At 40.6% G+C, this 24,830-nt stretch overlaps 1 protein-coding gene across 3 annotated transcripts in view; it reads left to right on the plus strand.

Annotated features, from left to right (window-relative positions):
* The window catches only part of CDH8 (cadherin 8), a 260,317-nt gene that overhangs the window by 221,741 nt on the left and 13,746 nt on the right, over window positions 1-24,830 (plus strand). For 2 of the 3 annotated variants that reach the window (XM_048515478.1, XM_048515479.1), the window contains exon 10: window positions 7,088-7,205. In XM_048515478.1, the coding sequence (XP_048371435.1) occupies window positions 7,088-7,205 (118 nt within the window). The remainder of the gene's footprint in view (window positions 1-7,087; window positions 7,206-24,830) is intronic. The other variant, XM_048515480.1, reaches the window with a different exon arrangement.

Below are 24,830 nucleotides of genomic sequence, written 5' to 3' on the forward strand. Positions count from 1 at the left end.
AAGGGCAGGTGATCACGATTTAATTTGGAAGGGACAAAAGAAAATGCACAGGGAGAGGAAAAATGGGCCTGTTCAATTCCAACAGCTTGTAATTTCCTTGATCACGTGTCCTGTTTTCACACAGAACTATCTACAACATTGGGAGTGTGTGTATATGAGTTTACATTTGTGAAATGTGCATCTGCTCACATGATTGCTTTGGTTCAGAGCTACACCATCAGCTTCCTGTTCAGCCCACTTCAGATTTCAGTGACCACATAACAGTATTTTACCAGTAGACTTCTGAAGCTTAGGGCTGTATCAGTGGGAGGTTACTCACAGCACTACACAAATAAAGTGTTGTTTTCATGCATGCGGGGGAACTTCCTTTTTTTAAATTTACCTCCCTGCAGTTCTTCATATGTCCCAACAGTAATTGATGGCCTTATTGGGAGACAAATTCTCAAGCAGCTGTGTTAAATAAGAATGAAAGAATGCTACAGTTGAACCAATTGCAGGGAAAGCTACAACACTAACCAGAGTATTATCTTTTTTTAAAAAAAAATGGAGCTCTGGCCGGAATTGTCCAGGCGGACCCAATCTCATCAGATCTTGGGAAGCTAAGAAAGGTCAGCCCTGGTTAGTAATTAGGTGGGAGACATCAAGGAAGCCCAGAGTAGTGATGCAGAAGCAGATGATGGCAAAGCAGCTCTGAATGTCTCTTGCCTGAAGAACAAAAGGTTTTCATAAGTCAGCTGCAACTTAATGCCGGAGAGAAGCTTAAAGTGTACGGAAGTGAAGTGAAGATCCATGCTTCACAAAATCGGAAGGATGATTCTCTGTCCCACTTGGATCCTGACCTTCCTCCCAGGCTGAAATTTCAGAAGGGGTCTCACAGAATGTCTCCTGTTTTGCTATTGCTTTACTTGTTGCTGTGTGTCAACATATCCAATCTTATACGCATGCACACACACACACAAATACACACACATCATGCACCAGCAACTGCCTGTTGTCTTCCATCTGTCAGTTTTCAAGGCACCGGCTGAGTGGGCTGTCATATGATCCAGTGTTCATCAGCATTTTAACAGCAGTGGAGGATGGGTCAGGAATAGAAAACTGACAGACATTAGCAAAAGTACAGTTTTGCATGAAAGGTCTCGCCCAGAACTTCAGAACATGGGTATTGTTGTTGCTATGGGTTTTGAGGGACAGGATTAATGACAGAGGTAGTAACAGAGAGCCTGAAGACTAAAGATTAGGAGTTTATGTTCCTGTTAATTTATTTACTTTATTTATAGCCTACCTTTCACTCAAGGTTGAGAACACATTTTATAACAGCGCCCTCAAACACCACGACTCATCCAATAAGAAATGCAATAGGACTAGGGTTTTAAAAAACTAAGAGATAATGTAAAGGAGTATCAGTTGTGATATATTTTGAACTGTGTGGAAAATGGAATTTCAAAATAGAGGGCAATATAAGAGAAAGATAATGCATATAATGAACACTGGAAGGAAATCCTGTCCTCGCCATAAAAGTGTTCTCTTGAACCATTCCATTATACTACATCCCTATTCCTGTTATAAAAATGCCCTCCTGAACAATTCTGTTTTACAAAATTTGTGGAATGATAGAAATATGGAAGCCTTCCTAATCTCCTCAAGCAGGCTATTTCAGAACGTAGGAGCCACAATAGAAAATTCATGCATATGGACAACTGTTGATCTTGCCCATTTTCAGAAAGTTTTGCTCCGATGAGTGAAGCTATTATGGTGAGTACAGTAGGACAGACAGTGCTATGCTGGTCCAAGGCCATGAAGAAAGGGTTTAATATATATATACTCTGCCTAGCACCCAGTAGTAACTAAACTGGGGCATTCCGTATCCAAGCTGACTTCAAAGGCTCTTGGCCAGACAGGACAAGCCAAGGAAAGGAGCCATTTTCCAATGAAGACTCAAAGTGGGTTACACATTCTTCCCTCCTCTATTTAATCCTCTTCCCTGTGGAGCAGGTTGAGAAAGAGGGACTGAGCCAAGAACTTTCATGTTAGGGTGCGTATACTATCCACTTTTTCATGAAGAAAAGACAGGATGAAAAGAAAGAGAGATGGAAGGAGGAACAAAAGAAGCACTGAGAAGAAATGAATCCGGAATGTAATGGAACTGGCCGATGGGTAAGGAAGCAGAGAAGGATGATGTATGAGGGGAATAAGTACAAAAAAAATGAGTGTGCTAAAGAATGGGACCCATACATTAGAGAAACTTGACAGACAGAAGAACTGGAGATGGAAATAGACTGTATAGCAGAGAATCAAAGGATACCAAGCAGCCAGACACTGGAGAGAGAGAATAAAGACGATCTGAATTGCATAAGCCAATTTGAAATAATAAACCCTACATTGAAAATAACCAACCAAATCTAGGTGGTTCTCCAGTCTTCGAGCTCTTCATTTGCCTGCCTCTTTCAAATTAAATCTCTATCAACTGATGTGAAGGAAGAAAACCGTCTCTCGATACTATCTGAATGTATTTACACGTTTGGGGGTTAACTTACAGCTAAGTTAAATTGAGTTTGAATCACCTTAAGGGAGCTGATTACATCTCAACCTCTTAGAAAACCTTATTTGCAGTCTGTAAATATACCGAGTGAACCATCTAACGCACTTCATTTCTCCACATGTTCTATTTTGGGCCCTGATATAATTGAGAGTGGCAACCACGGCGGCCGGTGACGTGACAGAATACATTAAAAACTGTTGATGTATAACATTGCCAGATGAATTCTCCCTGCTTTTCTTCTGAATCTGTAGCAGCAGATTTGCTGAAAAAGCATTGTCACTTCGCGTTTGGCATTCTTCCTATACTTCTGCATATGCACAGTGGTGATTTTTCTCCTCTTTTTTTAATTCCCTGCCACTTCATACCAGATAAATAAATCTGATATTAATTAGTCGCATTAACGAGTCACCAGTTCGATAAGATGACGCCTACACTCGTGTCACCTCATTCTTGCGACGTGGTGCAGATTACTCAAAACTCCGAGAGTCTAAATGCTCAATATGAAACTAATTTGATCGGGTAGGAGGGGGGAATCAAGGAAATGCTCATGATTTGAATTAGTTTGCAGGCATTCTAACTGGCTGATAGTGGCTGTTTCCGCACAAGTCCCCTAAAACTTTTAAAAAACATTTTAGACCCCCCCTAAAAATGATTTTGTTCACACTCACCCCCTTGAAATGATTCCTATCAACCATTTTCTGTTTTTCTTCCAGTGCGGGACAAATAGGTGCTTCGGTGCTGCACAGCCTCATGCTGCAGTTCCCTGAGTCTTGCGTAGTGTGAAAATTAAGCCCCCCCAAAATCTCAAAAACACTCTGAAAACAGGGCAAGGGGCTTCTGCAGGCAAGGACTGAGCTCACAAAATGGTCCAATGAGGCAGTGCAGGGAAGGCAGAGAGCCTGGGAAATGTCTGAGAGGGACAGCACAGGCAAATGACACCTTTTTAAAATGTTTCAGCCGAAATCATCGCTAGAAAACAGCATGCATTTAAAACATTTTGAGGCTGAAAATAAGGGTGTTTTTTTGAAGAGGGGGAATAATGCAGAACTCCTTGGAGTAAACATTTTATTTTCTTAACCCAAAACGCTTTAAAGTTTCTGGGCAGAAAGGGCCATTTTCTTAATCCAGTTAATTTCAGTGTTCTCATTTATGGATGTCCTTGATAGAGAATCTGATCACTCTTAATAGCATTACCAGAAGGAAATATAGAAGCACAGAGTCAGAAGATGCCATCCAGGCCATCTAATCCAATGCCATGCTCAATACGGGGTCAACCTAGAGCATCCCTGACAAGTGTTTGTTAAGCCACTGTTTAAAACTCACAGTGAGGGGAAGTTCACCACATCCCTAGGTAGCTAAGCCTCTATTTTTCCACCCATAATTTAAACCCATTATTGCAAGTCCTCTGTTGCCAACAGGAACAGCTCCCTGTCCTCCTCTAAGTGACAGCCTTCAAACACTTAAAGGGTGCCATCATGTCCCCGCTCAGCCTCCTCTTCTCCAGACTGAACATTCTCAAGTCCCTCAGCTTTTTCCCATAGGGCTTGGTCTCCAGACCCCTGATCCTCTTCATTGCTCTTCTCTGCGCCCACTCCTGCTTGTTCACAACATTTTTGAAGGGAGACCTAACTTCAGTGAATGAATCTTGAATTCCTGCAGGGCAAGACTCACCCAACCAGATGTGTCCTGATGCTGGTCCCAAGGGTGAGTTTTGCCCCATCAGGTGGGTCATTGGAGCAGGGTAGGACCAAGGAGCAGGAGGGTGCAATGAGGATAGCCTCAGCAACACGGCAGCTTTAACATTGTGAGTCTTTCCCCATGTAATTTAGAGTTACCCCAAGAGAGGTGAGGTTGACTACTTCTTCAGGCATGTAAATTGGTCAGTAAAATGATCTGTGTAAAGAAGTTCTAACTGGATTGGTCTTTCAAGTGCCCACCAATCCCAAGTATGGCATTCTCCCGCACCCAGGGGGTGCTACATTTTCATTTTCACTCGACTGACCTACAAGATGGCTTGCTAACAATGCAATCTACATTTGTTGCATTCATTAAGAATATTTTAAACGATGCATCCAGATTGAATTATGAGCAATGTATCAAAGAAAAGAAGTAGGTATTATCCCCTACAATCCCCCAATAAAGCTATCAATCTGATTTCCAAAAGCCAACAATGATCTATCCCCGAGAGAGAATTAACAAAGGAAGTACCAATACTGAAATGATACTGTTTTGGTTTTGCCAAGAATTAAAATCTGGCATAAGTTCCAGAGCACAAATCTGCCAACGTGGCAGCACACCACTCCCATAAGCAGATTTGTCCCCCCCTCCTTTTGATGGGCTGTGTTGGGAGGTGGTTTGTCTTTGCCTGTCTCTCTACAATGACCCTGGTCTAACTTGGAGATCTTCCATCCGAATACTAGTTAAAGTCAGGGCTGAGAGAGTGTGATTGGCCCAGGGTCACCCAGTAAGCTGTACTGGGAACAAAACTAGGTGCCTCGGTGGATTCTAGTGAGAAGGGATAATCAGCAGAAATCACTGCAATGTCTGAAAATCTCAACAGCCCTTGAGTGTTTTGGAACTGTGTGATTGGAAACTAGCCATTTATTTGTGGATGCCTTTACATGCAGTTCAGGCTAAGTGTTATGATTTTACAAGTGTCTGCTTCATTCAGTCAAGCAAGAGTTCACATGCCTGGAATCACATGAGCTTCTGGAAAGATCTCTCTGCTTCTTCTTCCAGCAAAAGGGGAGAGGCAGACACACAGGCCCAGAAAGGTTGCACAGACACCCAGACTGAGCACTTGAATAGGTAAAGTTTGCTGTTCCTGCATTTAGTGTACATTTGTTTATTATCTAGTAAAGTTCTACAAAACAACTCACTCGCACCACTGCCTTTGTTACTTACTCTACTAATTTGCTGCAATACAACATTAAGTTCAACAGTTCACAAGAACCGTGGTAAAATGGTTGTTTCGTCAAACATCATTTTTCCCAGACTGTTTTTTTCCCCTTTTAAATGCAAACTGTCTTTGTAGCTCACAGAAAGCCATGCTGCAGAAGTCATATGTTCTATGGAAATAGCCATTTATTGGCCAGCCAGCCCTTTCTTTCTCTCCTGTTGCAATCTTAAGTGCCAATGAGTTAACTCCCATAATGGTCATTCATTAAACAATCATTTGGCCCCAAGGCAGGGGAGGAAAAAGGAATGACGTACCCATTCGCGCAGCAAGGAGAACATGTCAGTGAAAGATCTTGGAATGTGGCCAGGGCTGTCAAAAAAGAAACATTTGCAATTGTTCATTTGCATGACTTTATATATATGATAAAATTCCTCATTGCCTTGAATATAGGCCTGGGTGAGGTGAAGGTTGCTATGGTAACCCGAACTCTTAATTTCTTGACTGGAGTATCTGAAACAACAAAAATGACATTTTCCAAACATATTTCATATAGCAGCCCATGTTGCCCTAAGTAGACAGTCTCCACTTTAGCTGTGGGAATTACCTGGAGGCAAGGAGCAAGAGGAGGTAACAGGGATCCATAACCTATATATATGAGGACAGTACTAGGTGAAAACTCTCAAATGTGCAGGCAATTGTGCAATTAAAATTGTGTTTATCAAATAATAAAAATAGTAAAACAAGAAATATATTTTAATGTACGACCAGGCACACAGAGCACACAAGATCTGATTAAGAGAGAAGGGAGGAAATTGGATAGGGTTTCAGGGATGGGTAAAAGTTACTAGTCTTAAAGGGATGTCTGAGAAAGCAGCCCTGCAGAGAAAAATGACTAGTGTTTCCAGGAGCTAAAGAAAAAGTCCTTAAGCAAGTGGGAGTTTGTGCACTGATCCAGAACACACACACGCTGTGGCCCCTTCCGCACATGCAGAATAATGCACTTTTAGTCTACTTTCAATGCACTTTGAGGCTGGATTTTACTTGCGGAATAGCAAAATTCACTTTCAAACAATTGTGAAAGTGGATTGAAAGTGCATTATTCCGCATGTGCGGAAGGGGCCTATGAATGGCCAAAGGACCAATGTTTCTAAAATGACTACAAGACTGGCACAGACAAAAGCAGATGTGGTAGAGGCTACAGTAAAGAAGATTAGTTGATATCCAGTGAAAAAATGAGCAGGATTCAACCCACTGTGATTCTATTTGTGATCTATTTGGTCATAACCCCCCTCCTTCACACACAACCTGCCATGTCTTTGTTTTACCAATGCAAAGTTCCACAGTACAAATGCAACAACAAAGCAATACAGTATATACTGTGTGTGCTGGCACAGACGAGCAACAGTTAGAAAGGCACCACGTTGCAACTTATTATGATTTCAAAGTTAGCCACATAATAAAACCAGCAATTTACAAATATGCAAAATGTGCTGTGAACAACAAACACGTTTAAACCAAAACTGCAAGGTAGTATAGATCAGAATGTGAACTCTAAAACAGATCTTGCAACAAGAAAGAAACCAATTGCAGCAAAAACAATATCACAAATTCCTTAAAGGCAAACTTTTTTTTCTTTTCTGTTTCAGGTCATTCATACCATGAGGGCCATTGACAAAGATGATCCCAAGAACGGACACCATTTTGTTTATAACCTCCCACCTGAACTGTCAGAGAATTCCAATTTCACAATCCAGAAAAAAAAAGGTAAGCATGCGACGATGAAATATTGTATAGACTTCTTCATGTTTGTTTACAGTTGTTGTCTTCTGTTTGCAGGGTCATTTTTCTTTCATAAATGAGGGAATAAGTTTCTATTTTGTGTCGTGATAATTTTTTCAGGTAAATTACTAATTAAAAATGTCAATTGGGGGGGAGGTTGGGGAGGGAAAGGTGCTGTCAAGTCGCAGCTAATTTCTGGTGACCCCATACGATTTTGAAAGCAAAAGACATTTGGAGGTGGCTAGCTATTTCTTGCTTCCACGTAACAACTCTGGTATTCCTTGGAGGTCATCTATCCAAATACTAACCAGGGCAGACTCTGTTTTAGCTTCTGAGATCTAATGAAATCAGGCTAGCTTGGACTATCCAGGTCACAGTTCCATTCTAGTTAATATTTCTTTACCTATTTCATTTTCAATCAACATCTATTATGATTAAGAAATCAGCCAACAGCAATTTAACAGCACAATTTACATACAAATGTAAAATTAATATAGAGATTAAAATTCATAACCTTATTGTACTGTACTTAATTATACATAAAGTTGATTTAAAACATTGGAATATCTGCTTTCTTGTGGACAAAGTCTTCTTGGGCTGTATTCCCCTTGAGGGGGTTAGCACTGACATTTTCTTCACCAAATAGCTCCATTTTGGGCATTTTCAGAGGCAAGATTGACAGCTATCCATCCATCATTTCTTCCATCCATCATTTCTTCCACATGGGCGGTGGCCTCCAGGGTCAAAGTTTAGGACCCTTTTTGCAACAGAAGTCTCCACCAGGCACATAATGTGCCCGTACCACTGGAGTCATGTTCCCCTCATTTTCTTTGCAATTGGTGTAATTCCAAGTCTCTGTTGTGGACACAGTCTCAACACAGAATTTGGCCACTTTAGTGGTGGTTTGCATTGGAAAGGTCTGCAAGGAGGAAATACGTGTAGAATTTTTCAGATCTTCCTGGGAACTTTGATAGAGCAGGGGTGTGATATGTGGAACAGGTGTCCTTATAAAATGGACAATATAATAGCACATGTTCCACCATTTTGACTGTTTTCAATTGGCAGGAACACAGATGTTGAGACTAGGGGGTATGCCAGTATCTCCAGTAGGTCTGACGGCAGGCTAGGATGAAAGCTCTGCAGAATTGGGGTATTTGTGTCATTTATAGCCTACAGTTCTCACTGAGACTCAAAGCAGATGACTGTAATCTTTGTAAGGTGCTTAAAGAAATAAAGAATAATTTAAAGAAACAATAGCCAATTCCTTAATCATGAAGGCTGCAAGCTCCCCACCTAAGGTGTACATGGTAGAATTCCCCAGTTGTGATGCTATTATCAGCCCTCTCTGAAAAAGTTACATCCCCACCTAGCAAGGGAGACTACAGCTTTGCTTTGGAGGTTCATCAGGGCCAAGCCCAAGTTACATATGAAATGAAGAGCCATTCCTTCATGATTCATGAAATTCTAAATATATAATGTGATTGGGGAGAAGGAGGGTATGCCCCAATATTGAGCCACAGTAGAGAAATTATGTCTGGACTCTGAGCTATGATACTATTGATGCATGGCATGTCTAACTTTCCAGGAGAGATGTAACTTGTATGCAACTCATTTTGAGGTATCATGATGTCTATTGTAAAATGTTAATTCCTTGATAATGTATAAATGTTGGCTTCATGTTTTAGCAGCTTGTAACTTCTAACCGAAGTCTTTAAGAATACCAAGCTAGAAGAACTGCACCATAAGCTAGGGGGTTTGGAGGAAGAGGGTGTTTTTTTTCTTTTTTGGGGGGAGGGGCTTGCCAGAGAAGCATCAAGCATGTAATAAAAAGGATTCAGCAAAGTTTGAAAGACAACTGGGGTTACTAGCTTCAGGTTATGGAATACCTGGAGATTTTGGGGGTGGAGCCTCAGGAAGGCACAGTTTGGGGATGTGAGGGACTTCAGTGGGGTATAATGTTATAAAGCCCACCTTCCAGAGTGGCCATTTTCTTCAGGTGAACTGATCTCTGTGGTTGTGATAGTGGGATATCTCCACTTACCATCAAGAAATTGGCAGCCTTAGGGACATTTAGCATTACTGTTGAGAAGGGAAAGAGCATACCATTTTCAGGTTGTATTCTAGAGTCATTTCATTCACATTGCTGGGAAAAAGGAAGAAGACAAATTTGGATTTCTTTTACTGTCACTGAGTAATAAAATTTACTCCTGCTCTCGTTTCCTGGCACATAAATATACTTGAAGGTCAGGTAGTAAATGAACAGGAACAGTAAACAGATGCAATGACTTTAAAGAATAACTTTCCTGAATGTGTGCACTGTCCCGGGAAAAGCCACTTTCTACAGGGTTGATACCGTAGTTTGCTGTTTTTTAAATCTCTCAAGCTGTACCTTTGCATGAAAATGTGGAGATCTTCATTTTCTCCCTATTGGTCAACTAAGTAGCAGCAGGGGATAGGATTGGTACTGATCAAGGAGCCTTGACAGCCCTGGTTCCAATCCTTGGAAATCAGTTCCAATTAATGAATATTCGTACTGCTTTTATTTATTTATTTGTTTGTTTGTTTGTTTGTTTGTTTAATGCTGTCAAGTCACAGCTGACTTATGGTGACCCCATAGGATTTTCCAGGCAAGAGTCGTTTGGAAGTGGTTTGCCATTGCTTTCCTCCATGTCATGGCCCTGGTGTTCCTCAGAGGTTCCCCATCCAAATACTAACCAGGGTCAACCCTGCTTAGTTTCTGAGATGTGATGAGATCAAGCTACGCTGGGGCTATCCGTAGTGCTCACATCCAATATGCCGGCATGACCAAGTTTCTAAGCATGTTTATGTTTCACTGAGAGCTGAAATGATCTGACCATATCACTCATTAACCTCCCTTCTCCAACTTGTTATCGTTTCAAGACTTCCTTCTTTCCCTGCCTCTGAAGTCATTTGCAGAATGGCAGACAGACTCAGACCTTTCTAATTGTTTGCACCTTCCAACAAATATGTGCAATGCTATTTTTGTGAGACTAATTGCACTGCATTAGTGAAATAACCTTTTTTCCCCTTCTGAAAGCAATGTCAAAGTCTGCTTTTCAAAATCGCCATAATGTATCTAATAGATTTGCTTCATGCATATACCTTCAATGTTGTACCACCCATCAAAACTATCGTCCTGAGTTACAGTTCCAAATAGTTTGTAATTAATGCTGAATGAAGCTCATCTTATTTTGTTCCTCCGAAAGTGCATGCATATTCTGGAGAAATAGAAACCATTTCACATGTGCTGTCAATTGTCCCTTGTCCGTTAAGGTCTGTTGCGATATATTAGGAGTTTTTGTTCATTCTAATGTTTATTGTTGTTGCAATTATATCATCTTGAAATTGTTTTTTGTTTTTTTTTGCTAATGATATGAACTGGTTGGAAGCTGTTGCCAAATTTCTTGCATGTGTTTTTAAATAGTTGTAATATTCAAAGGTTCATTGACTTGTTTGTTTGTTTTTAAATTCTACTAACCTATGGCTGAAGGGATAGGAATTAATAAAATAAAAACAATGCTAATGAAGAGCCATTATTACTCACTGGCTGGTTCATACATGACTGTGCATCGCTTAATTGCTTATAACTTAAACGCGCAGCAAAAGACATCCTTCTGAAATTCTATTCATTCAAATTTCTCCCTAGATTATAGAGTTCCTAACTACTCAGACTCATTTCCAAAGCAGAACTGATGCATTATGAGTTACCCATTGTTTCTTCTTCTTTTTTTAAAAAAAAACCAATGCTGTTCAGATAACTCATGCGTAGGATTCATTTATTTCAGTTCAGTCTTTTCATCTTCTTTACTTTATGTATTTAAGTGCTGTCAAGTCTCAACTGGTTTGTGCAATCCCAGCAAGGGAATTTTCAGGGAAAGTAAGAAGCAGAGGGAGGTTGCCATTGCCTTCCTCTGCACAGTTTTCCTTGGTGGTCTCCCACCCAAATACCTAACCTGCTTAATTTCCCAGATCTGATGAGATTGGGTTGTACTGTGCTGCTTTCCTTCTCTTTATCAAGGCACATTTTAATATTATTTATTTATATATTTAACTGTGTGTCAAGTCCCATGAAGTTGCAGCCAACTACTAATCCCATGAGGGGGTTTCAAGGCAAGTGAGAATCATGGACAGTTTTCCATTGCCTTTCTCTGCGGGGTCTTCCTTGGTGGTCTCCCACCCAAATACTGACCAGGCTTAGCTTTGGAGATCTGATGAGATTAGACTGTACAATACTTCCTTCCCTCCACTTCTATCCTTTACCAGTGCATAGTTAGTTGTATTTATTTATTTAAAGTATTTTTATCCCACCTTTCCATGATCATATTCAAGATGGCTTACAAAATGCCATTAAATATTATATAATAAAATAAAATCCAATCACATATACAATAATAAAACCAATAATAGTAAAAACCCAATACTCAAATACCTAACCAGTTTGCACCCAACAACGGCCAAGCAGTTCAGTGAAACCATGCAAAATGGTGAAATAGATGAATGGCTAACAACTGGAAAGACATATTTGATTCAGAAAGATCCACCCAAAGGAACAATGCCTGAAAACTGCAGGCCAATAACATGTTTGCCCATGATGCTCAAACTGCTCACTGACATAATAGAAGACAGCATCATGGACTACTTGGAAGCAAATAACATCCTGCCAGTGGAGCAAAAAGGGAACAAAAGAAGGAGCAGGGATACAAAAGATCAACTCCTGATAGATAAAATAATAATGGAGAACTTCAAGAATAAAAAAAAAACGAATTTGCATATGGTCTGGATTGAATATAAGAAGGCATTTGACTCACTGCCCCATAGTTGGATCATGAAATCCTTGGAAACCATTGGCATCACTGAGAACATTCTAGTATTCACTGAAAAAGCAATGAGACAGTGGCAAACTGAACTGACAGTCGGAAATGAAAACTGTGCTGAAGACTCAGAAAACCAAATAAGACTACAGAAAAAATGTGACTAATTAGGATTGAAACCTGGCACAACAAAGCACTGCTCAGCCAATTTCTGGAGAAGATCAAGGTGGACAATGAAAAGACCTGGCTGTGGTTAGCAAACCCAATACAGTTCAAAAAAATACAATAAAATTGCACCATACCATAAATAAATATTATTTGTTTAGATATTTATCCTCCTTTTCTTTCTGGTGGCTTTCAGTACCCTCTCTGTCTCCTCCATTTAATTTTTGCAATAACCACCCTGTAAGGCACAGTACCCCAAGAGTGACTCGCCCGCGGTCACACAGTGAACTTTCAAAAGAGATGCAGAATTCTAACCTGGACCTCCCAGATTCTAGACCAACACTCTAATCAGCATGTTGGCTCCTGAAATACTAAATATATAAATTGATTTAAAATAGAGTAGAGTGAATGAATTAATAAGCAGAGGGAAGAGACTCTGATGGCATGTAAAATTAAAGGGCATATTTGTACATCCCTAGAAGACATCTCCCATCTAAATGGACTAATGGTCTGACTTAATATATAGCAGGTTAAGACATCCATATATATGGAGAGCCAGTGTGGTATAAAGAGCAGGTGGTTTCTAATCTGGAGAACTGGGTTTGATTCCCGCTCCTCCACCTGAGTGACAGAAGCTTATCTGGTGAACCAGATGTGTTTCCACAGTCCTGCATTCCTGCTGGGTGACCTTGGGATAGTCACAGCTCATTGAAAACTCTCTCAGCCCCACCTACCTCACAATGTGTCTGTTGTGGGGAGAGAACAGAAAAGGAGCTTGTAAGTCACCTTGAGTCTCCTTATAGAAATGTGGGTATAACTCCAAACTCTTCTTCTTCTTTTGTTCCATCCACTGGGAAACCTCAATGGGTTGGCTCCAACCAGATTTTCTAACATTAAAAAAAAGGAAGAAGGGTCCCCTTGGACCACCAAAAAAGGCAACTGTTGTGAATCACAAAAGCTACATGGGCAAAAGCTACATGGGTTAGGCAAAAGCCATATGGAATGGGGGCTGTGTTAAGGAGAGGAAATGGACAAGATCAAGTGAAAAAACTAGCTGATGTAACACCCAATATCTTGCGGATGCAGTGGGAGGCACCTTAGATATTTTAATCATTAACTTTTCTTGTGAATACTTTCACCTTGCACAGTCAGCATTCCTCCCGCTCTACTAGTCTGCTTTATGCTGAAACAACACCTGACTGTTACTGAATAGTACACTCCATTTGCTGTTCTGGATCAGTCTGTCTTTCTGTCATCATTTGACAGGTTCCTTCTGGGTCTTTGATGGGTTGTCCTTCTTGGATACATAACTTTGAAAACTAACAGATGTTAAAGCTGGCCAAAAGGCCTTCCTTTGCTCTCTTTGCAGTTTTGGAGCATAAATTGCATTTGCAAGGATGTCATTAAACCAATCTATACTTATTGCCTGTAGAGAGTATGTTCACAATAACTGCAGATATGCTATATGGAGGGTTGAAAATTCATCTCACCTAGTTGTTTTGTCCCCCAAATCTCTAATTTGCTGTGCCCCATGCACAACACAACTTTATAATTCTTTACCAGTGTGCCATATTGTGTTTTCTTGTACCATATTATTCCTGTTAGATCACCTAAGTCAGCCAGTGTAGTGTAATGGTTAATTAGGGCAAGGAAGAGTTGAAAAGGTCACTGGTTGACTTCGGGACAGTCATGTTCTCTTGTAGCCTAGCCTATAATTCACAGAATTGCTTTGAAGACACATTGGAAAAAGTGAGAACCATGTCTGCCATTCTGGGATCCTTGGAGAAGAAGTAACATAAAAATGTGATAGGTTGATTATGTGTGATGTCAGAGGTTGGAACATGAGCACTTTTGGCATTTCCAGAACAGCTTACTGGTAATGCAGCAAAATGACAGCTTTTGGAGTAAGTAGGACCAATCACAAAATGGCTGCCATGAAGACAAGCTCCTGCCAAGGGATACTAGGTCTCCCAGTTTAGCAGAGGACCTCCTGCTCTCCACCCACTCCTCCACTTACTGCTCAACTGGGTCGTGGGGGAAAATGCCAAGAAAAATGCAGGCATCACTCAATGTGACATCATCACATTTGGTGAAAGTCTAGTTTTTGACAAAACCTCCTACGAAATGTTAGGAGGTTTCAGCATCCTCATCTGTTGGAGGCAGCTGGTTTCAAATAAAGGTAATTCCTCATGGATGCTTCTGAAGCATCACCTGCTATAATGAAGTGAAGGAATGTACTGGATGGGGCTCCTTGCTCTAGAGAAGAAGCAACAACCCAGAAACACACTGGTGAGCACCTTGGCCCTCATGGGCACCATGGTGGAGATAAGTGTATTATACATTAAAGTGGCATTGACATGGCATCTATTGGATATATAAACAATAAATGCACATAAGTACAAAAAGCCAGTTTGGTTCCCTTCTCATAAGACTGGGGTACTTATCTGAGACAATTTGAATTTTAAACAAGGCATAAAGGGTGCTATGAAGTCTTGATGCCCTTGTTCCATATGAAGCTTGAGGTGGCATGCTTAAGGTTCCTAGGAACACTCCCATCCAAGCATTGGCAGATGTGTTTAGTTTCAGCAGCATTGCTGCATTACATATCTTCCAGCTATACTGTAGACCTAGAGCAATTTTCTCCTCTTTTTCTACTGAAGGCTACATTTTATAAGTACCCTGTTTACTCTGCATTAACTGTGAGATGCTTAAACCTGTCTCTGGCAATAAGATTATATTTAATTTGCAACAGTGAAGATAACTGATGTGAGGCAAGGAAATAACACTGTTAAAGTTGCAAAATCTCAACAGAATACCTGTCTTGGTGCTATAAATAAACTTGCTCAGCATTTTCCTAGTATCACAAAGGTCTACATTGTCATCCTCTCTGTCTCTCTCTCTCTCTCTCTCTCATTCTCTCTCTCTTTGCAGAATTTATTATTTTACTTTCCCATTATCCATCTTTCTTATTCACCAAATGCTCTCCACTAGGAATATGTCCATTCTGTAGTGAATGGTTGGCTACTCTTTCTAATATTCTTAGTAGAACATTGATAGAAATGGTTCGTAGAACCTCCGTAAAGTGCAGGTTATTGGGGAAGGCTATGGGAAATCACAGGTAAACAAAGTTTGCCTAGTAAATGTCACAATGCGATGTAACCTCACAGGTCATTAATGTTTGCACAGGGGATTGCCTTTACCTTTTAGCTTTTGTGAGCCATTTTGAGCCAATTGGCCATGCTGACAGGGGCTGATTTGGAATGGGGTCCATGAACATCTGGAGTGCCATAGGTTCGCCACCACGGCTCTAGGTGGCTCTCACCTAATGGACTTGCCTCCCTGAGCAGGTGGGGGGGGGCACATTTTTGAAAAAAAAATTGGAGGTGGTATAAGATTGGGGCTTTTAATGGAGAATAAGTCGAGAACATTTTCTTTATGGGGGTCATTTTGCATTTTGTATGGGTTTGTTCCCCAGTCTTGGAATAGCTACAATGAAAATGCAGGCTATAATTTTTTTAAAAAATAAGATTTCATTACTTCATGCATGCGATAGATTTTTTGAACTATAATCAATCTTGAGTTAATTTACTATAAATGGGTGAGATAATGCAGGAAATGTAGGAAGTAGTGATTCCAACTATAAGAGGATTTGACGGGAAAAAAATAAAAGATTGGGCTGCAAGCATCAGTCCTAGATCCTCTGACTTGATGTGGATAAGAAATGGTTTGCAGCTGCTCTCTTCAAATATGTCCACTCTTATCAAAGTCTAATTTCAACTGATAGAAATCTTTCCATTATATGTGAGGGGGGAAATGAAAGGCAGTCAAGAAAATCTAGGCGGTCGATCTGCACACCTAATGGCCAAAGTGCCTAAGGATTATTTCTCATTCTCACCGTTTCTCTTGAAAAATCCTTGTTTCAATTTCAGTTCTCCTTCATGGGAACTGATCCCATGATTCTTTAGTTTAGTCACATTTTCTGACTCCTCACATGTATTTTTTTCTCATAAAATATGTGCATTTTTTAACATCAGCTGTGCATCAATAAACCAATATTACATTTATGCAAGAGGGGACCTATTAGACTTGTGAGGGGAAATTAGCTCTCCTGACCCCATACTAGGTGTGTGCAGTTCAGCAAAGCCAAAGTGGAAAAAGAACACCAAAAAACACCTTATTGGCATTTTTAGGGTTTTTTTCCCTCTTGAGAAAAGTGGTGGCAATTTAACAGCAGATGCCTGAATCATGCAGAATGTATTGGCCTGCCACCATTTAAGTAAAGAAGACTGGGAGAAATCCCCTCCACCCCTCCCTTCTCTCCCCTCCCATCTCCCTTACCTTATTTGCAAGCCAAGGTCAGCACAGAATTCCCCTGGTACCACCGCTGGACTCCCAAGTGTGCCTTGGAGCTGGCAAGTGGTGCAGGTCACTTCTAATGCTACCTCTGGACTCCACATGGAGCTTGGAGGCTGCTCTGTACCCATTGGAGCCATTGGTGGAATCCAGGTATGTGGGGAGAGGTGGGGAGGGGGGAAAGGGCTGCAGTAAAATTCAAATTCATATCTAATCGACCCACATTATTTCAGCATTCCAGATATTCCCAATACGCAGAATATCCAGGTTTGCTGAAAAAAATTCAGATCTATTGGACTTGAATTCAAATGTTACTAATTTTTGCACACCCTGCCTGCTGCTCTGCTTGCCTGCCTGCCCCCCCTCTCCACCACTCTCCCTGTTCGTCTGCATGCTCCCAATCGCCCTACCCAACTACTTGTCTGGCTCATACTGGAGCAGCCACTGATCCACCAGTGGAGGGTGGTAGAGGTTTGTGCTTGTTTCCCATACTGCTATGTCAGCAGTGGACGGAGAATGTTTCGTGGTGAATGCGGGGGGATGTTGAAGGTTGTCAGTTGCACCTGTCTCTAGTACTGCCACCTCTATGGTAGAGTGAGAGGTGGCCCACACGTCATCTGCCTCTGGTTCCACAGATTCAGTGGTGGACAGGGGAGTAGAAGGTCCCTATTTTTTTCCCTTTCTCCCACAGTGATGATCAGGTGACCAAGGCCTTTGCAGAAGCAAACAGTTGTTCTCTGTTTTGGCAGTTTTGGGGATAACCCCTACCCCTTTTAAAAGTTTAAGGGTCCAGAGGTTTAGATTTAAGTTGGTGGTTGTCAACCTTGTGCTTGAAGCCTTGATGACAGAACTGGCAAAACAACTTACAGTGGATTTTGGAGCATATTATTCCAGTGGAGAAATCAAATAAACGGTAGATTAGATCAAAGTGAAAGCTCAAAGAAGAATAAATTGGACTCCTCTAAACTGCTGCATGTAATCATCTTCTAGCTTGAGCATATTCTGTAGTGTTTTACAGTGTTTTGCCTTCCACAAGGAAGTCTATTTTGTGTTAGGAGTTTCCTGGAGTTGTATGGCCATAGCCTAGTAATATTTTCTCCTGATCGTTGAATCACTGGCTAGCCACAGGATGTTTAAGGCGAAACGTCAGGAGAAAATGCTATTGGAACACGGCCAGACAGCCCAGAAACCCCACAACACCCCAGTGATTCTGGCCGTGAAAGCCTTCGACAATACAAGTCAAATTTTGCTTTTATGGTTCTAGCCTTCCCCACCCATCTGTTCAGCAATTCCTCAAAAAGTAGAATGCACATGCACAGAATATCCACATGTAGAAATTAATATATTTTGATTTCTGAGAATTTTGATTAGAATGATTGGAAAACATTTTTAGGACTGTGGATGTAAATATAGATTTCACAGTGTGTGTATTCCTACCCAAGTGTCAAATGGTAATACTTAACGTTTATATATCTCTACTCATATATTATGAGAGCAATTCCTGTAAAGAAAGATTTTAAATTTCACATCCTTAATGTTTCAGTCCTGCCCGCAACCCAAGTCAATGTTTATTTTGTCGTCTTCCTTCTGCAAATCAAACTTGTGATTCAATTTCCTAACACCATATTTTCCCATAAAATATACATATTTTTCCACATTATTGTCTGTAAATAGATCAGTTTTATATCCATATAGATTAGGTTCTTTTTAAAAGCTATAAATATCCCATGGTTGTGTGTAAAGACTATAAACATTGCCTATACAATACAAATAAATCTGGAAAACCCATAGTAAAAAAAGTATATAGGGTTGACAACTTTCAGATGGTAGCTGGAGATTACCTGGAATTGTGGCTGGTTTCCAGGCTTCAGAGATTCATTCCCCAGAAATAAATGGCTGCTTTAGAATGTATATAATAAAAGGTATAAAAGGTATAGAATGTATATAATAAAAGGTATAAAATATAGCGCCATAATATTTACAAATATAAAAAGAAAAGCATTGGGGAGTATTAGTCCCATTTCTTTTTTGCAGTGTTTTATCTATGTGGTAATCTTTTCAAGATTTCCTCCTATTTTTTTCCCAGGATTTTGAACTCCAAATTGATTGTTCGTGTTTCTGATTTGAAACCAGGGTATTAGAAATGTTCCACCGTTTCATTCCTTTTTGTTTTCAAATTTTATTAGGTGTTTGTACAGTTGTGTATATTGATAAAGACCCAAAGCTTTTTGATGGGATTGTGCAAATATGAGTTTGAAGATTCTTTTGCACACATGGTGCTTCATCAAAAAGCCGAAATCTGTGTGTACAACAGTAACATCAAGAATGCATTTTGCAATGTTTTATCTATGTGCATCTGTGCATAGACAGTGTGGAAGATATAAACAATGCCCATAAACTGTAGGAAATAAGTTGCAGTCTCAGAATTCATTTTAGCAGTTCGCCAGAATAAATCAGAAATACAGAGCACAATATCATCCTTTACTTCCTCTACAAAAAGCAAAATGGCAGCTACTATTTTATATAGGGGAAGGTCAAGGGGTATACTCAGAGATACAATCATTGGAGTAATGAATACATTCTGATGCAGTTAAGAATTAAGTCTGTTCCTATTTGCATAGCCTCATATGGTTATGTTTCTTAGGCTGTTTCTGCACAACGACAGAAATGGCTGTCCACCAGCATAATTCATGCCGGTGGACGCACGAGACCGTTCACACGGTCTCATGCTGGCAGCGCCGAGGCTGCTGTGACCAATAGAGGTAGCTCTGCAGAGAGCCACCCATGGGTCATCCCGTTCACCTACCTCTCCTCCCTGCACAGCTCTGAACAGCTGAAGGGACATGTCCATGCGTTCCTAATCTTCAAAGGGTTGATGGCATGGACATAACCTTCCGGAAGCCAATCTCCAGGTGAACGGGAAACCGGAGGGGCCAAAAGCAGCATCCTCACACTGGTGTGCTTTTTCACCATGCCAGAGTGAAAACACCGCTTTTGAAAAAATTCCGCCACGGAGCCGAAGCCACAAGCTGCCGCCTTCCTGCCGCTTAAAGGGCAAGCTATGTGAACAGCGCTCCAGGGACAGTGTTTTTACCATTCCTAGTGTGCTGTTTTTCAGCCATGCGGAAACAGCCTTAGTCTCACTAGGATGTGAGAGATTTGGGAGAACGAGGTGGAAAGGTGGAAGATACAGATATCCACTTTGACAGCCTTCCTAAAGAAAGAACGTTTCCTCCAGTTTCTGAGGAGTTAGCAAACCGAATGATCAAAACAGCAGAAATGCTTCTAGGCAAGAAGTGACCATATAAAATGTGTTTGATTACTACTGTCTCGGACTAAAGGTCAAAGAAAAGTTCCAGAACGCTTAAGAGACAATTATCTAAAGTTCAGACTTTTTGGAAGGAAGAGAACTAGAAATTATGCAGACAATTATCTAAAGTTCATTTTTTTTAAAAAAAAAAAAGGGGCTAGAAGAAGAAAAAAGATAGGTTCTTCACATTGTCAATGTACTCTTTTCCTTGTGTTCAAACAAACTATTTTAAACATTGGCAGGATTCCACTTTGTATTTCAGTAGTGGGACAGGAAGTGGGAAGATTCACACGAAAGCTCAAAGGCCCATTCTTGGATACATTCAATATTAGTCATGAACAGGGAAGCATGTTTTAAGAACCTGGAGATCTTCCAGAACTGATAACCAAACCAAAGATATCAGTTCCCCTGGAGAAAATGGCAGCTTTGGAAAATGAATTCTGTGGCATTTTACTCCACTGAGATCCGCCCCCTCCCTAAACCCTGCATTACCCAGACACCACTCCCAAATCGCCATGAATTTTTCAAACAAGATTTGACAATCCTGATGAGAATGTTATCCGCTAAAGATTATTTGTGCCTTCGGCATGCACAGATTTAGCACTTGAGTGCACTCAACTGCTTATTGGGCATTATGATGAGAGTGTATTAGTAAAACCAATTACACAGGATAAAACTTCAGATACCTTATACCATCAGTCTATCAAAGAGCCCCATCAAAAGCAGGGGGGGGGGCTCTTCAGGAAGCGTCACACCAACCACACTGGCAGATTTGCCCTTCCCCAGGGCACTTACCCTGGCAGAGGGGCTATGTCACCAGCATGCGGCCATTGCCACTTCCCTCCCTCTGGCACTGAAACATAGCATAGCAAAGGTGGAGCCAGAGGAGGAGCCGACATTAGTCAGCTCCCTCCAGGCTTTTGCTGATGGTATGGCAGCAGTCTGCACTTAAGCCAGCACCTCTGACTCCTCCACCAGTGTGGGTGCTCTGTCACAGGGGGCAAATGCATCAGCGCAGCCCTTTGATGCCCCCTTTGATTGTTCACCCTCCGTCCAATATCAATTGGGCTACCCATAAATTTTATAGTGTGAGGGCTCTTATGTGGTTCATAACTGGGGGTTGCTATCAAGATTTTAGACAATGTGCTGGACTGCTAAGAGTGCTGGACTGAGGGCCAAACTTGGCATTATAGTGTACATAGGTTTAACACGTGGAGGCTGACACCATTTTAGAAAAGAATTTGAAACTGCTCCAAGAGCCTGAAGCATGGTGGGCCCAAGGAATTAAGCAACTATGACCATAAAATATTATCATTATGTTAAATATGTGATGAACGTGGGAGAAAATTTTGGTGGCTGATCATCAGAGAAGTTACAGACATGGTCGAATAAATTCTCTGAGCTTTCTGCAAAGAAATATTTGGGAATGGCTATCACAATACTGCTTAGATGAGGAGGGAACCCAATTCTACTGTAACAAAATAGTCTAATATTATTTCTGTACTACAAATATACTAGTTAGTGTGTGGGGGCGGGAGAGGGTATTAACTTTTTCAGAGTCACAACTGATCATTGATTGTACAATATAATAACCTTATGAAATGAGCCATAGATTTCACTTTATGTATTTCAGTCATTACTCAGTTAATCTACGGTACATGGTCATATTCACGACACAAAGCACAGTTTGATGCAAGAATAATTTGATAGGTGAGCTATAGTTATGTATCAGTGTTTTTTTTTAAATCATAGCCAATATCTAATATGAAATTTGGTGGTAGCCATCACTTTTATTTTCCAGAACACACGTGGCATTTTTTTTTCATGCAAAGCAGATCATTTTGAATTATCCATGAACACTTCTGCAAGTGTACATCTTGCTTATCGTAAATCAGCCTCAAAATAGCATAAAGCTACATAATGTATTTACCAATTATTTTAATAAGCCTTCTAGCCGAACAGGACGTTTCTGTCTGTATTGTAAAGCTTGTGTTAAAAAAAAAAAGGCTTTCTCGTAAAACATTCATTGTGCAAGATCAGTGTGACTTTGCTGTGTTGAACTTAAAGTTCTCCTACTGAATGTGAAATTGTTTCAGGCTTGTTGGTTGTCCCATTTTGTTCATCTGCCTATATTGTTGAGAAATGAGGCTGTACTCAAGTTGATGAAATATAGAAACTCATAGCCGACTCTTATCTTTAATCCTCCTGATGTAACATGAAAGCAACCATGTGAGGTCAAATTAATGATCCATCTAGCCCAGGGGTCTGCGACCTGCGGCTCTCCAGATGTTCATGGACTACAATTCCCATCAGCCCCTGCCACCATGGCCAATTGGTGGCAGGGGCTGATGGGAATTGTAGTCCATGAACATCTGGAGAGCCGCAGGTTGCAGAGCCCTGATCTAGCTCAACACATTGGTCAAAAATCTATAATCAGATGTTGTGGCATAGTGATGCAGGGCATGAAGGGGCTGGAGCCCCAGGTAAAACTTACAGGGTCACATAATCACATTGGAGTGCATTGCCAGCTTCCCCCTCCTTTGCAACTGTGCCCTGCCCTGTGAACTCTACATAGAAAAGTGTGGCAGCATAACCTGGGGCAAGGACATGCACAGTGAGAGACAGGCCAGGAGAGGGGAAGACTCCACTGACCATTCTCATCTGTGAGCTACAGAGCTGCATGTGGCTCATGAGCCATGGTTTGACCACCCTTGTCCTAGACTGTCACACTCATGTGATTATGGAACTTCTGCAGTGGCACTGGAAGTGACTTTGTGGAAATAGTACAATGCCTATTTCTACTATCCCACCCCCATTACACTACTAAGTGGCAGCAGGAAACTAAGGCTACCAGGGAAGAGTTGGGAGACCTAGACATCCTATTCCTGATAGCCGCCCAGACTCAAATATATGCTGAAGCCAAATTAGCTACAGTTAAGTTCTCTGCTCATGAGGGGGCTGTACATTTTTAAATGACTCTGTTTTACTAATACGGGGGGGGGGGGGGTTGGGGGGGGTAATATGCTGAGACTGTTTAGGGATTCAGCATATCTACATTCACCCCAGGAGCTGCCACAGGCCCCAGACAACAATTCCCTTTGGGTCACCCTTACATTATCAAAAACCAACTTAAACATTGTATGAAAACCAGCCATATGACTTATCCTTCTTTCTTTGGCCCTGGGGATGGATCATGACCCAGGGCTATAGGAAGGGGAGGGATAAGAATGAGAAACAAATCTGGAAGTGGCCCATCCCAGTAACGATGTCATTAGGTGGAGAAATGATGTAGTTGTCAATTGTGTATATCAAAATTGCCCCAGTGTAACCATTTTATTTCATACCAGCTGTGTTTTACCTTCTTTGTGACAAACTTCACAAAATGTACTTCATTTAAAGCTTCCAGCTGTAAAGTTCCCAATTAAAAAATCTTTCTTTTTGTCCCAAAGTAACAGTCCTACCACAGATAATTTCTAGTACAGTCTTTAATGTTATTAAGGATTTGATCTTCCTTAAAAAATGAAAAGCAAAGTATGAGGGAGTTAACACAGCAGGGAAACCCATAGAACTTTGAATATTAAAGATAGTGCTATGAATTTTTTAAAAAGTTAGGTACGCATTAAAGGGACTTTGCAAAATAAATGTATTTCTGGAGTTATTTTTAAAAAGTTGAAATTATAAACTTTAATTATGGTCAGTTCCTACAAGCATCTCTACATCTCTACATTAAAAAAAACCTTTAAAAATCTCAGGAATACACGTTGATTGCCAGTTGATTTGGGATGGACAAAAGGAAGTTTGTCACTCAATGAATTGTTTAAAATTGTGAATGCAAAACTTCCTGTCTTTGGTTTAAGTCCTAACATTATTGAAGGACTTGGTCCCATAGCTGTAAACTCCTTAATTGGAAACATATCCAGGAGATTCATTATATGAGTTCATGTTTTCATGACCACAGGGATTGTTCTTCCTTATTTTTTGAATATCCCTGCCTAAATCACTTCCTTTTTATGCCTTCCATTTTGTCTGTCCCAAATTATTTTAGAGTTTTTTTCATTGACTCAGCTAAAAGCAAAACCTGCCCCTGTTAAGAATGGTAGATTTATAAGTGTGTGTGACTGTCTATTAGGGAAGATTCACAAGATTTCCTTTTTACTTCACTGTAAGATAATTTCACTCATTTTATTTTCTAGATCTCCTAATAAATAGGAGATAGATCTTGCTGTTGCTATTTTTTATTATTATATGGGCACCAAATCTAAAAAAAAGGGTACATGACTACTCAAGGTATTTGATCTAAAAAGCTTTGATCAGATGAAAGGAATGGAGTAAATTGTGGAATTTGCTGCCAGTGGATGTAGTAATCACCAAGAGCATAGATGGCTGTAAAAGTCAATTAGATGGATTCATAGAGGAGAGGTCTCTACTAGTAGCAAACCTCTAACTATTGTTGCTAAAAGGGGACATCATAGACAGGTCATAGCCTCTATGCCCTGTTTGTTTGACCCTTCACAGCAAAAGTTTGGACGCTGTGTGAAGCAAGTTGTTGAACTAGAAAGATGGACCACTGCTCTTTGATCCAACAAGACTTTTATTATGTTCTTAGCATAATTCTGAGCATTTCATTTAAAAGAATTGCAGTGTGTGCCAGTACACTGCTCAAAGTTTTCAGTTAAGCTGAAATTTGAGCAGAGGACGATTTGCCCATCACTGAATTCTCAATTCCTGGCTCCGGTCAATTTTACCTGGAACCATATTAAATGGTGGCACATTCTTACATGCACTGTGCTTTGTTTTGTTAACCAAGGGATGAGTAAATAAATAGCATGAAGAGCACTATAATGAGAGATCAGCGGGTTAATTAGGGAGATAAGTGGAGAGCAACCTCGCTGGCATCCTCTTGAGCACCTGCTTCCAAGCTAATTCATTCCGTAGCCTCAGTGTCTGCTC

Source organism: Sphaerodactylus townsendi, linkage group LG14 (assembly GCF_021028975.2).
Source record: "Sphaerodactylus townsendi isolate TG3544 linkage group LG14, MPM_Stown_v2.3, whole genome shotgun sequence".
NCBI classification, from domain to species: domain Eukaryota; kingdom Metazoa; phylum Chordata; class Lepidosauria; order Squamata; family Sphaerodactylidae; genus Sphaerodactylus; species Sphaerodactylus townsendi.